This window comes from Ornithorhynchus anatinus, chromosome 2, assembly GCF_004115215.2.
Source record: "Ornithorhynchus anatinus isolate Pmale09 chromosome 2, mOrnAna1.pri.v4, whole genome shotgun sequence".
NCBI lineage: Eukaryota > Metazoa > Chordata > Mammalia > Monotremata > Ornithorhynchidae > Ornithorhynchus > Ornithorhynchus anatinus.
In genome coordinates this window covers 84,367,316-84,380,725 of record NC_041729.1, presented here as the reverse complement: position 1 = coordinate 84,380,725, position 13,410 = coordinate 84,367,316, and the positions used below count along the sequence as shown (strand labels likewise).

General features: G+C 44.3%; 1 protein-coding gene across 2 annotated transcripts in view; it reads left to right on the top strand.

The window, feature by feature from the left end:
• Positions 1–392: 392 nt before the first annotated feature.
• The window catches only part of VTA1 (vesicle trafficking 1), a 92,758-nt gene continuing 79,740 nt past the window's right edge, over positions 393–13,410 (top strand). The window contains exon 1 of one of the 2 annotated variants that reach the window (XM_029054737.2): positions 393–534. In XM_029054737.2, the coding sequence (XP_028910570.1) occupies positions 417–534 (118 nt within the window). In that variant the 5' untranslated portion in view covers positions 393–416. Of the gene's footprint in view, positions 535–7,756; positions 7,777–13,410 lie in introns of those variants that run through there. The other variant, XM_029054745.2, reaches the window with a different exon arrangement.

Sequence of the window (13,410 nt, the reverse complement as noted above, 5' to 3'; positions counted from 1 at the left end):
ATAGTAAGCGCCGTTGAATGCATGAATGGATGAATGAATGAGCGAATGCCTGAATGAATGATTCTGAATAAAGAGGCTCCCCGAGGAGGCTCGGGGGAAGTCTCTTCCCGCCCGTGCGCCCTAGGGGGCGCTGTGGGCACTAGGCGCGTTCTCGTTGCGTGCGCACGCGCGCGCTCCAGAGCCAACGCACGCACGCGCTCTCCCCCCCCCCCCGAGTGGCGCTGACGTCATCCCGCCCGGGCGCGCGCCCTGGCCCGGTCTCGAGGGGCCGGGGGCCCGGCGGGGGCGCGCCCGCTCTCGCGCTCTCTCGCGCGCGCACTCTCAATCTCCCGCGCGTGCGCCCGGCCGCGCGCGGCGCTGCTTCCGGCGGAAGCGGAAGTGTGGCGGCGGGCGAGGCGGCGGCGGCGGCGGCGGCCATGGCGGCCCCGTCGCTGTCCCCGCTCCCTCCGCTGCCCCCGCAGTTCAAGAGCCTCCAGCACCACCTGAGGACGGGCCAGGAGCACGACAAGCGGGAGCCCGTGGTGGCCTATTACTGTGAGTCCCGCCCGTCCGCCCGCCAACACCCTCCTTTCACCGCGCGGGACCGGCCCCTCCCCCTCCCCCTCCCCCCCTCCCCCCCCCCCCCCCCCACCCCGCCGCGGGCACGCACGCACTCAGTCCTAGTCATTCAGCCGATCGTATTCATCGAGTGCTTTATTCATTCACTCGATTGTATTTATTGAGCGCTTCATTCATTCATTCGATGGTATTCAGCGAGCACTTCATTCATTCATTCGATTGTGTTCATTGAGGGCTTCATTCCTTCATTGTATTCGTTGAGCGCTTCATTCATTCATTCGATTGTATTTATTGAGCGCTTCATTCCTTCATTGTATTCGTTGAGCGCTTCATTCATTCATTCGATTGTATTTATTGAGCGCTTGATTCCTTCACTGTATTCGTTGAGCGCTTCATTCATTCATTCGATTGTATTCGTTGAGCGCTTCATTCATTCATTCGATTGTGTTCATTGAGGGCTTCATTCATTCATTCTATTGTGTTCATTGAGCTCTTCATTCATTCATTTGATTGTCTTCATTGAGCACTTCATTCATTCGATTGTATTCAGTGAGCGCTTCATTCATTCATTCGATTGTATTCAGTAGTGCTTCATTCATTCATTCAGTTGTATTCAGTGAGCGCTTCATTAGTTCATTCGATTGTATTCAGTGAGCGCTTCATTCATTCATTCGATTGTATTCAGTGAGCGCTTCATTCATTCATTCGATTGTATTCAGTGAGCGCTTCATTCATTCATTCGATTGCATTCAGTGAGCGCTTCATTCATTCATTCGATTGTATTCAGTGAGCGCTTCATTCATTCAGCTGTATTCATTGAGCGCTTCATTCATTCATTCATTGTATTTATTGAGCCCTTCATTAATTCACTCTACTGTTCATTGAGCCTGTCATTCATTCATTCCTTCAATTGTATTTGTTGAGCGCTTTATTCATTCATTCAATTGTATTCAGTGAGCGCTTCATTCATTCATTCATTCGATTGTATTCATTGAGTACTTCATTAATTCAGTTGTATTCAATGAGCACTTCATTCATTCAATTGTGTTTATTGGGCACTTCATTCAGTTGTATTCATTGAGCACTCCATTCATTCATTCATTGTATTTGTTGAGCACTTCATTCATTCATTGTATTTATTGAGCCCTTCATTCATTCATTCTATTGTGTTCATTGTGTCTGTCATTCATTCATTCCTTCAATTGTATTTGTTGAGCACTTTATTCATTTATTCGGTTGTATTCAATGAACACTTCGTTCATTCATTCAGTTGTATTTATTGAGCGCTTCATTCAAGTGTATTCAGTGAGTGCTTCATTCGTTCATTCAATTGTATTTATTGAGTGCTTCATTCATTTATTCAATTGTATCCATTGAGTGCTTCATTCATTCATTTGTAGTCAATGAGCACTTCAATTATTGAACACTTCATTCAGCCGTATTCATTCAATTATTGAGCGCTTCATTCATTCAGTCAGTCATGCGTGGCTCACTGGAAAGAGCACGGGCTTTGGAGTCAGAGGTCATGGGTTCGAACCCCAGCTCTGCCACTTGTCAGCTGTGTGACTTTGGGCAAGTCACTTAACTTCTCGGTTCCTCAGTTACCTCATCTGTAAAATGGGGATTAAGACTGTGAGCCCCATGTGGGACAACCTGATTCCCCTGTGTCTACCCCAGCGCTTAGAACAGTGCAAACAAATACAGAACAAATACCAACATTATTATTATTATTGAGTGATTCATTCATTCAGTCATTCATTGAGTGCGTCATTCATTCACTCGTATTGATTGAGCACTTACCGTGTGCAGAGCACTGGGCTAAACGCTTGGAAAGGACACTAGATTCAGTGGCATTGATTGAGCACTTCATTCAGTCATTCAATCATATTCATTGAGTGTGTAATAATGTTGGTATTTGTTAAGCGCTTACTATGTGCCGAGCACTGTTCTAAGCGCTGGGGGAGATACAGGGTCATCGGGTCGTCCCACGTGAGGCTCACAGTTAATCCCCATTTTACAGATGAGGGAACTGAGGCACAGAGAAGTGAAGTGACTCGCCCACAGTCACACAGCTGACAAGTGGCAGAGCCTGGAGTCGAACTCATGACCTCTGACTCCGAAGCCCAGGCTGTACTGTGTGCAGAACGCTGGACTAAGCATTTGGAAAGTACAATTCATTCAGTGGTCTTCATTGAGCACTTCTTTCATTCAATCATATTGACTGACCACTTACTATGTGCAGAACGCTGGGCTAACGCTTAGAAAGGACAATTCATTCAGTGGTATTGGTTGAGCGCTTCAATCATTCTGTTGTATTGATTTAGCGCCTACTATGTGCAGAGCGCTGGGCTAAGCGCATGGGAAGGACAGTTTATTCAGTGGCATTGATTGAGCGCTTACTGTGTGCAGAATGCTGGGCTAAGCGCTTGAGAGAGTACATTCAGTCGAATTCATTGAGTGCTTCATTCATTCAGTTGTATTGATTGAGCCCTTACCATGTGCTGAACGCTGGACCAAGTGCTTGGAAAGGGCAGTTCATGCAGTGGTATTGGTTGAGCGCTTACTGTGTGCAGAGCACTGGACTAAGCGTGCTTGAGCGCTTACTATGTGCAGAGCACTGGACTAAGCACTTGGAAAGTACAATTCAACAACAGATAGAGACAATCCCTGCCCAACGGTGTTTGTTAAGCCCTTAGTATGTGCCAAGCACTGTTCTAAGCACTGGGGGAGATACAAAGTCATCAGGTTGATCCACATGGGGCTCACAGTCTTAATCCCCATTTTACAGGTGAGGGAACTGAGGCACAGAGAAGTGAAGTGACTTGCCCAAGATTGCACAGCAGACAAGTTCGTTAATTCATTCAGTCGTATTGATTGAGCGCTTACTGTGTGCAGAGCACTGGACTAAGCGCTTGCAGTGAATTCGGCAACAGAGATAATCCCTGCCCAGCGGTATTTGTTAAGCCAAGTGCCAAGCACTGTTCTAAGCGCCGGGGTAAATACAAGGTAATCAGATCGTCCCACTTGGGGTTCACAGTCTTAATCCCCATTTTACAGGTGAGGGAACTGAGACACAGAGAAGTGAAGTGGCTTGCCCAAGATCACCCCACAGACAAGTTCATGCATTCATTGTCATATTTATAGAGTGCTTACTGTGTGCAGAGCAATGTACAGAGAGGTTTTGGCTCTTAAAAGCAAATAATCAAATAATGTTATAATTTATAATGCTCATCAGGGGTCAGAGAACAATAAGGAAATCAGAAAATTACTACGCTTGGGATGTACAATTCAGCAATAAAGAGAGACAATCCCTGCCCACAGCGGGCTCACATCAGTCAGTCGGATTTATCGAGCGCTTACTGTGTGCAGAGCAATGTACTGAGTGCTTGGGAAAGCACAAAACAGCAATAAAGAGTGACTATTCCTGTCCACAGCAAGCTCACAGTCTAGAGCAATGTTATCTTTCCCCCATTCGTTCAGTCGTATTTGTTGAGCGCTTACTATGTGCGGAGCTCTGTACTAAGAGCTTGGAAAGAACAATTCAGCAACAGAGACAGTCTGTGCCCACAATGGGCTCACAGTCTAGAAGAGAGGAGGCAGATATCAAAACAAAAAGGCATCAGTTGCATCAATGTAAATAAATAGAATTATAAATATATATATAGACCCATCAGAACAAGTAAATAAGCGGTAACATAAATAGAATTATGGATACGTACTTATATATACACAAGTGCTGTGTGGCGGGGAGGGGGATAGAGCAAAGGGAGAGAGTTGGGGCAATGTGCAGATGTGCTCTGCACGTATTAAGGGCTGAGTAAATATCATTGATTTTTTTTAAGTGCTTACTCTGTGCCATACATTGTACTAGGTGATGAGCTGGATGCAAACCAGTCAGGTTGGACGTAGGCCCCATCCTGCATGGAGTTTACTGCCTAAGTTGAGAGGGAGAACAGCCCTGCGATGGGGAGCTGAGGAAAAAGAGGCCTTAGTCTGGGAAGTCCTCTTGGAGGAGGTGAGCCTTCAGTAGGGCTTTGAAAGAGGGAAGCGTGATTGGCGGATTTGAGGAGGGAGGGCATAGCCCAATTTCCATCCTGATTAGTCCTGAACATTGTTTCCCATCCACCATTGAAAAAAATCCAGAGGGTAGCTTCGAGTGTACAAGACAAGGCAGTACGATGGCCTAGTGGATGGAGCACGGGCCTGGGAGTCAAAAGATCATAGGTTCTAATCCTCTCTCTGCCTCTTGTCTGCTGGGTGACCTTGGGCAAGTCACTTCACTTCTCTGTGCCTCAGTTCCCTCATCTCTAAAATGGGGATTAAGACTGTGAGCCCCACGTGGGACAGGGACTGTGTCCACCCCAAGTTTCTTGTATCTGCCCCAGCACTTGCCTGGCACATAGTAAGCGCTTCACAAATATCATAATAACTATCATTATTACAGGGTAAGGCAGTGGAGAAGCAGTATGGCGTAGTGGATAGAGCACAGGCCCGGAGGATCAGTAGGTCACAGTTTCTAATCCTGGCTCTGCCACTTTTCTGCTGTGTGGCCTTGGACAAGTCACATTACTCCTTTATGAATTGGAGATTAAGACTGTGAGCCCTGTGCGGAACAGAGACTGAGCTCAACCCAATTATCTTGTATCTACCCCGGCGCTTAGAAAAGTGCCTGGAACACAGTAAGTGCTTAACACATACCATTATTTTGTTATTATTTATTACTACTTATCAATTTGGCTCTTAAAAGCAAATAATCAAATGTTACAATTTATAATACTCGTCAGGGGCCAGAAATAATAAGGAAGTCAGAAAATTACAAAGGACTAGGAATGTGACTTAATCATTCGAACCTATACAGCCCTTAGGGTCTGTTTCACTGGACAAATCCTTGTTAGAACAGATATCTTAGTAAATGTGGTGTTGGCTTGTTGGAGGAAAGGAATGTGTCTGCCAACTCTGTTGTAGTCTCTCTCAGGGGCTTTGTACAGTGCTCTGCACATAGAAAGTGCTTAGTAAATATCATTGATTTTTTTAAGTGCTTACTCTGTGCCATACGTTGTACTAGGTGATGAGCTGGATGCAAACCAGTCAGGTCGGACGTAGGCCCCATCCTGCGTGGAGTTTACAGCCTCAGTTGAGAGGGAGAACAGCCCTTGAATTCCCATTTTACAAATGGGTCCCCAGAGAACGTGTGACTTGACTGAGGATACAGACAAGTGGCAGAGACTTGCCCAGGATCGTCCAACAGATATGCGACGGAGTCGTGATTTGAGCCCATGTCCTCTGACTTCCAATCTGAGGTCCTTCTATTAGGCCATGCTGATAGTTGTTTTGTACATGTTCTATGCACATCTCAAAGTATATACCTTAAAAAAAAAAAAGGTTAATTATTTCGCAGTGCGGAAGCTTAAGTGATCCAAGATATTTAACGCTAATTAGTTTCATATGAAAATGACTTCACCATGCAGAGTAAAGGGAAAATAAGGAACCATAGTCCTTAAATAATTGCTTTAAAAGAGTTCATTAAATTGACCGTGAAAGTTGTAAGATTCTAATCTTCATTGCTAAGTAACTTATTTTGAAGAGAAAGTGGGTAACTGTAATCAAAGCCAAAGAATGATTTTCTGTGTATTTTTTTTTGAGTGGTGTTCTGAAGGAACACCTCCTATCTTTGTCTTCCCTTGTAGAAGCTGAGCAGGCTTATCTTAACCACAGTAGCATTGGGTTTTGCTTTTTTTTGAGCCCTAAACTAGGTGAAATCACTTCTGATAAACAGCAATTTAGACTGAATTGTAGGCAATTTTAATTTCTGCATTAGACATCAGCTCTAAGACACATTTTAGGAATATTTTCATGCAAAGCTATAAACGCATCAGCCTTTTCTTAAGGGTATTGTTTCCCCACTAATGTGCTAGAGAGCACTGTAAATTGCCATAGTGGCTGCCTTGGGGCTCCATGGGTGTCAATAGAGATTAATTTATGGAACTAATAAAATCAGCACAAGGTCTGGTTTCTTTCCTGGATCTCTTGTATGTAAAAATGATAATCACTGTCCAAGCTTGTTTTAAAACTTGACTCAAATCACTGTGGATGATATCCATTACAATATGCTTTTAAAATGAAGAATAAACAATAACAAGGTGTCTTCAAAATCAGTCAGTTAATGGTATTTCCTGAGTACTTACTATGTATAGAGCATTGTACTGAGCACTTGGGAGAGTAAAATTCAACTAAAGTGGCAGATTCGTTCCCTGCCCATAATGAACTACTGTCTAGAGGGAGAGGCAGACAAGTCTGCTAGCATTAATTAGATTTTAAATTTCATGCTAATGAACCTTAAAATTGTATTTATTGTGCACTTCTTGTAAGCAAAGCACTGTACTAAGCATTTGGGAAGAGAAATATAATAAAGTTGGTAGACACATTTCCTGTCCAGAACATCTAATTAAAAAAAATTATCAAAATCTATTGTATTTTTCATTCAAATGGTTACTGTCTCGATGTGAAACTGTCTTCATCTCATCATTGACCAACTCTGTTAGTGGAAATTGGAGGCATGAGGCATTTTTCATGCCGGATTGTCCAGAGTGACAGGAAAGTTCTCACAAAGTGCTGTAGACTCTAAAGTGAGAAGATTGAGACTGCAGAAAAAGCTGTTTAATACTGCATGGTCCGCAGAACATTCTAGCTGGAAGATTTTCTCCTTTCCACCCCTAGAGTCTGTCCTCTTTGAGCCGAGAGGAAGCAGTGTGATCTAGTGGAAAGAGCACGGGTCTGGGGATCAGAGGACCTGAGTTCTAATCCAGACTCTGGCACTCATCTGCTTGGGCAAATCACTCAAGTTCTCTATGCCTCAGTTACTCCATGTAAAATGGGGATACAGTCGTGAACTCCTTCCTAGTAAAAGTAGTGAGCCCTTGTGGGACCTGAATATCTTGTATCTAACCCGGTGCATAGTAAGCAGCTTGGCACATATTAAGTGCTTAACAAATACCGTAATCATTATTATTCTTAGGAGGGGTCATGGTCCCCGTTAGCTCCGATGCCCCACGAATGCTCAATGCTTTGCCTAAATCCCAGCAAGGTTTGGGGGCAAAAGACACCAGCAAATCATGAAAGTTCAGCCAAGTACAGGCCCCACACTTTTCAGTTTAGTTCTGGTCTTAAAATGTTAACTTCTCCATTGTTTTAGGTCACTGATGGTTTTGGCAAATGAAGGTAAGGTTATTTTAGGAAAAACTTGTTTCACGTGGTAGACAGTGACCAGCGATTAAAGATAGGGGAAGGATATGGCGAGGTAGGCCCATGCAGGGAAATGGGTTTTTTGCATCAAGGACAGCTTGAACAAACATTTGGAAATAAGATGCGGACTGAGCTTCAAAGGTTGCAAAGAGGGGAGCTCAGCAGGAATGAAGGATGCAGATTAGAGTGTACTGAGAACTAAGGGTTGATTAGGGGGAGCTGGCAATTGTAGATAAAATTTGATCGGACAGGTGATGGACAACCGTTGGAAGGATGTGAGCTGTTAAGAGATGTGGTTAAAGCTATGCTTCTGTAGTTTTAGGCAGTTTCACACCCAGATGCAAAAAGCACTATAAGGATCGCTTCTGAAGAGATCATAAGACAACTGCATAAAAGATTTCCATATAAAAAAGTTTACTAATTTCTTTCTTGGGAGTTTTATAGTTTTGAGGAGAATAAGTAGATCTAATGGGAATATAACCCACTACCCAATTATCGCTCAATTTTCAGGCTCAGACAGACCAGAAAATTGAAAAAGAAAGCTGCTATTCATAGCAAAGGGGGTGGGGTTTTGGGTTCCGTTTCCACCAATTGAGCAGTGAGCTTGAGCCAAGAGGCTCAGGCTCTGCTGTGGACTTCATGGTGCTGAGCAAATCTGATTATTTCAAGTTCTGCTCCCTGCACAAACCTCCCCCCCCCCCCCAAAGATGTGACTAGCTGTGAAGGCTGGAAAACCATTGGCGTGGGTGGGGCATCAATCATGGCAGGAAGAGTCCAAATAATCCACAAACTCTATGAATCCAGGACTGATAGTGGACAAAATTATAGTACCGTAGTAGCGAAATGTACCTTTTCAATTTTGTTTTATTGTACATAATTTGCATGTCATCCTTAAAAAACCGTTCATTTGGAGGGGTTTGCCAGCAGTGGGGGAGCTTGGAATGCAGTGAAATCAGGGGAATTAGAGAGAAAGATGTGAAGAAAGATTATGGAACAAAGTTTAGAAGAGCCTTAACCAAAATTTGGAAAAACTGATCAAAACCTGTATTTAAACACTAAGCCAAGGAAATAGCTGTAGTCCAATTTAGATCATGATTTTGGTGACGAAAAATTGAGTATTTTGAGGTCCAACAATTACTGTTTTAACTTGGCCTCAATTGTGACAGCAATTCAGAGTCCTTTCTACTTTTCTCCTAATTCTCTGTTCAAGCAGCATTCCTTGAGGATCAGACCTCATATGAGAAGCTTGAGATCCGGTGACAAAGAAGCTAGAATGTTCATGAACACACTATAGAGTGATTGCCAGGATTTCAAATATGCTTCAAAAAACAAGAACGACATCCTTTAGTTTCTGTTTCCCTCACATCACTGAAAAAAACGGATGCAAAGAAGTAATTGGTGATTGAATTTTTTAAAGTCATGATATTAAGGAAAGTAATGGAACGTTTATCATCATTAGTAGTAATAATAGTGGTATTTATTAAGACTTACGATGTCAAGCACTGTGAACCCAGGTCCTCTGACTCCCAAGCACGTGCCCATTCCAACAGGCCTTGGTGTTTCTTAATATCTTCTATAGCTAGAAGAGTGTTTTGTGGGAATGTGGGAGAAGCTCAGCCCCTCAATTCATTTACATGTACACTAAAGCCTAAAAGCATAAATACGAATTATGAAGAGCTTTTCTGAATTAGCAATTTTTTAAAAAATCTGTCCTTTGAGCTATTCACGTTTAAGTATTCGATCCTTTTTCAAATTTGAACACTAAAGAATCCCATTCTTTAAAATTCTCTATACAGATACTTTACATAAATTGAATACGTGTGGAGAGAGAGGAGGGAAAGAGGACCTGGGCCCACCTGTAATTACCACACCAAACTCAGCAACACCTCAGAGACTGGGTAGGAGGACAGGGCTGGTAACAGGCAGTGCCAGCACAGAGTCTTTTTATCTCCTTCCAAGGACAATAGGCAGACAGAGGAACACACAAAAATCGGATTCAGTAACAGATGAGGTTTTTAAGAATAATCAAAGGAACAGCAAGCTAAAGTCACCCCTTCCCTACTTCAGGGGCCAGGTACCAGCTTTCTACTTGCTCTCCATCATTTACCTGTGCCCTGCTCATTCCAGCCTGACCTGGACATCTGGGTTGAGACCTTCATAACTTTTAGAACATGGAAATTTGCGAAAGTAAGCCTTCAGCATGTTGTTCTCCATAGCACCCACTCATCACCTCATCCCCATCATCTCCCACTGCAGCCCCAAACCACACTTCCCCAACATTGCCTGTCATCAACTCACTCTTATTCAACTTACCTTTATCCCTCTCATCCTTCCCTTGGCACCGTGCAACCCTATTTGTGAAACCTCTGCTACATTGAGGCAAAAATTTCCCTTTGACCTCAACTTGTTCCTCACCATTACTGAGATCTGGTTCTCTCTGGATGATATTGTGTTCCCTGATGCCCTCACCAAGGTGTCCTCACTTTCTCCCACTCTCCCCCAACTCGCTGAAACAATCAGTGGCTTCTTACCCACTGCCTTCAAACATGCCCACATCTCCACCATCCTAAAATAGCCTCCCTTGTTCCCACAGCTCCTGCCAGTTATCTCCCTATCTCAATCCTACCCTTTCTCTCCAAACTCTTTGAGTGAGTTGTCTACACTCACTGCCTCAAATGCCTCTCCTCCAACTCTCTCCTGAACCCCCTCCAATCTGGCTTCCACCCCCTTCACTCCACTGAAACCACCATCTCAAAGATCACCAATGACCCCCTTGCCAAATGCAACAGCTCCTACTCCATCCTGATCCTTCTCGACTGTTCAGCTGCCTTTGACATTGTGGACCATCCCCTTCTCCTCAGTACGTCTTCCAACCTTGGCTTTACTGACTCCGATCCCTCCTGGTTCTCCTCTTATCTCTCTTGACTGTTCATTCTCAGTCTCCTTCACGGGCTCCTCCTCCCGCTCCCATACTCTATCGGTAGGGGCCCTAATGGAGACCAAAAACCAAACCTTCTATTCTCTATCTGTACTCACTCCCTTGGAGAACTCATTTGCTCCCATGGCTTCAACTATTATCTCTATGTGGATGACACCCAAATCCATGTCTCCTCCCCAGTTCTCTCTCCCTCCCTCAGGCTCACGCCTCTTTCTGCCGTCAGGGCATCTCTACTTGGATGGCCTCCCACCACCTTAAACTCAGCATGTCCAAGACAGAGCTCCTTATCTTCCCTCCCAAGCCCTGTCCTCTCCTGAACTTTCCCGTCACTGTGAACAACACTACCATCCTTCCCATCTCACAAGCCCGGAACCTTGATGTCATCCTTGAATCCACTCACTTATTCACCCCACATATCCAGTGTGTCACCAATTCCTGCTGGTCACACCTTCACAACATCGCCAAGATCTGCCCTTTCCTCTCCATCCAAACCACTACCACGTTAGTACAATCACTCATCCTATCCTGATGAGATTACTGCATCAGCCTCCTTTTTGACCTCCCAACCTCCTGCGTCTCCCCACTTCAGTACATACTTACTCTTCTGCCCAAATTATCTTTCTACAGAAACGTTCAGGGCATGTCACCCCCCTCCTCAAAATTCTCCAGGGGTTGTTGTGGCACAGTTGCCTATCAACCTCCATATCAAACAAAAACTCCTCACTGTTGGCTTCAAAGCTCTCCATCACCTTGCCCCTTCTTACCTCACCTCCCTTCTCTCCTACGTCCCAGCCCACACACACTACTCCTCTGGTGCTAACCTTCTCACTGTACCTCCGTTTTGCCTATCTTACTATCGACCCCTGGCCCACATCCTACCTCTGGCCTGGAATGGATTGGCTTCAAATCCACCAATCACTCTCCCCCCCACCCCACCTTCAAAGCCTTACTGAAGGTGCACCTCCTCCAAGAGGCCTTACCAGATTAAGCCCCCTTTTCCTCAGCTCCCCTTCCCTTTTGCATCCTCTCAACGCTCTCTCTTTGCTCTTCCCCCCACTCTCTGCCCCACAGCACTTATGTCTATATATATGTATGTCTATAATTCTGTTTATATTGATCCCTCTTTACTTGTTTTGATGTCTCTCTCCACCCCTGTAGACTGTTACCCCGTTGTTGGCAAGCATTGTCTTTATCTGTTGCCAAATTGTGCTTTCCAATTGCTTAGTACAGTGCTCTGCACACATTAAGCACTCAGTAAATACGATTGAATGAATGAATGGTGTTGAATGCTTACCGTGTGCAGAGCACTCTAGTAGATGCTTGGGAGAGCATAGTACAACTGAGTTGGTAAATACGGTAAATTCTTCTGCGCACAAGAAATTTACAGGCAGAGGCACCCACTATAATTTAATAATAGGAATAATAACTGTGGTATTTAAGCACTTACTATGGGTCAGGCACCGTTTTAAACACTGAGGTAGATACAAGATAAGTGGGTTGAACACAGTTCCATAAGGAACTCACAGTCTTTATCCCCATTTTACAGATGGAGGGAACTGAGGCACATGCAAATGAAGTGGCTTGCCCAGGGTTACACAGCAGACAAGTGTACAATGTAGAAATTAGTATAATTTCTAAGTTCAGGCATTTACTGCTATCCATTTCCTCTCCTCCCTCCCGTCTCACACCTGTTATGTACAGGAGTGTTTGGGTGAGTACAGTATAGTGGGCAGTCATGATCCTTGCCTTCAAGAAGCTTACAGTGTAGCAGGGGAGACTAATTGCAGATAGAATGGGGAAGGAATAGTGTTTTTTTGTGCATACATATATAAATATATTCACAAAACCACTATTCCTTCCCCATATATATGTGTATATATAAACACACAAACGCATATACTGTCATTCAATCGTATTGTAAATGAGTCTGTGCTTGTGTGTGTCTTAAGGGTATGAAGGATATATACAGAAATTCCAAGTGGGGTTGTCAGATACCTAAGTGCCTCGTTGGCTCTGAAGTGGTACTGGCAGGGAATATAACATGAGGAGAATGGAGTTAAGTAAGATGCTCCTTCAGAATGGTTTCGAGTGTGGGACTTTGAAGCTGTGGTCTGGCAGATTTGAAGTGGGAGGGAGTTTTCACTAGGACAAAATCCTGAGCAAGAAGAAATCAGAGGTGGGAGAGGTGAGAATGAGATGTGTGAGTAGGTTAAATTGAGAGGAATGGAGAGCACGGGCTGGATGTAATCGGAGAAGAGACTGGATAAATAGGATGACTGTGGGGTGTAGAGAAATGGAAAGTTTTTGAGGGGTGAAGAATAACTTAGAAAATGATTCAGGCATGGTTCAGAGCAAGGTGATTGGAGACCAGAGTCTGGAGGCAATGTAAGTGGGCCAATGCAGTAACCAAACCAGGATATGACAGGACTGGCATTGTGGCCATTTAAGTAGAGAGGAAGGGGAGGAATCTGGGAATGAGAAGCAGCATAGCCTATTGAAAAGAGGATGAGCCTGGAGTCAGGAAACTTGGTTTTTAATCATGGCTCTGCCACACACCCTGTATGATATTGGACAAGTCGCTTAATTACTTTGTGCTTTAGTTTCCTCATCTGCAAAATGGGAGTCCGTCCCCTCTTAAGACTCTAAGGTCCTTGTGGGCAGGGAACATATCT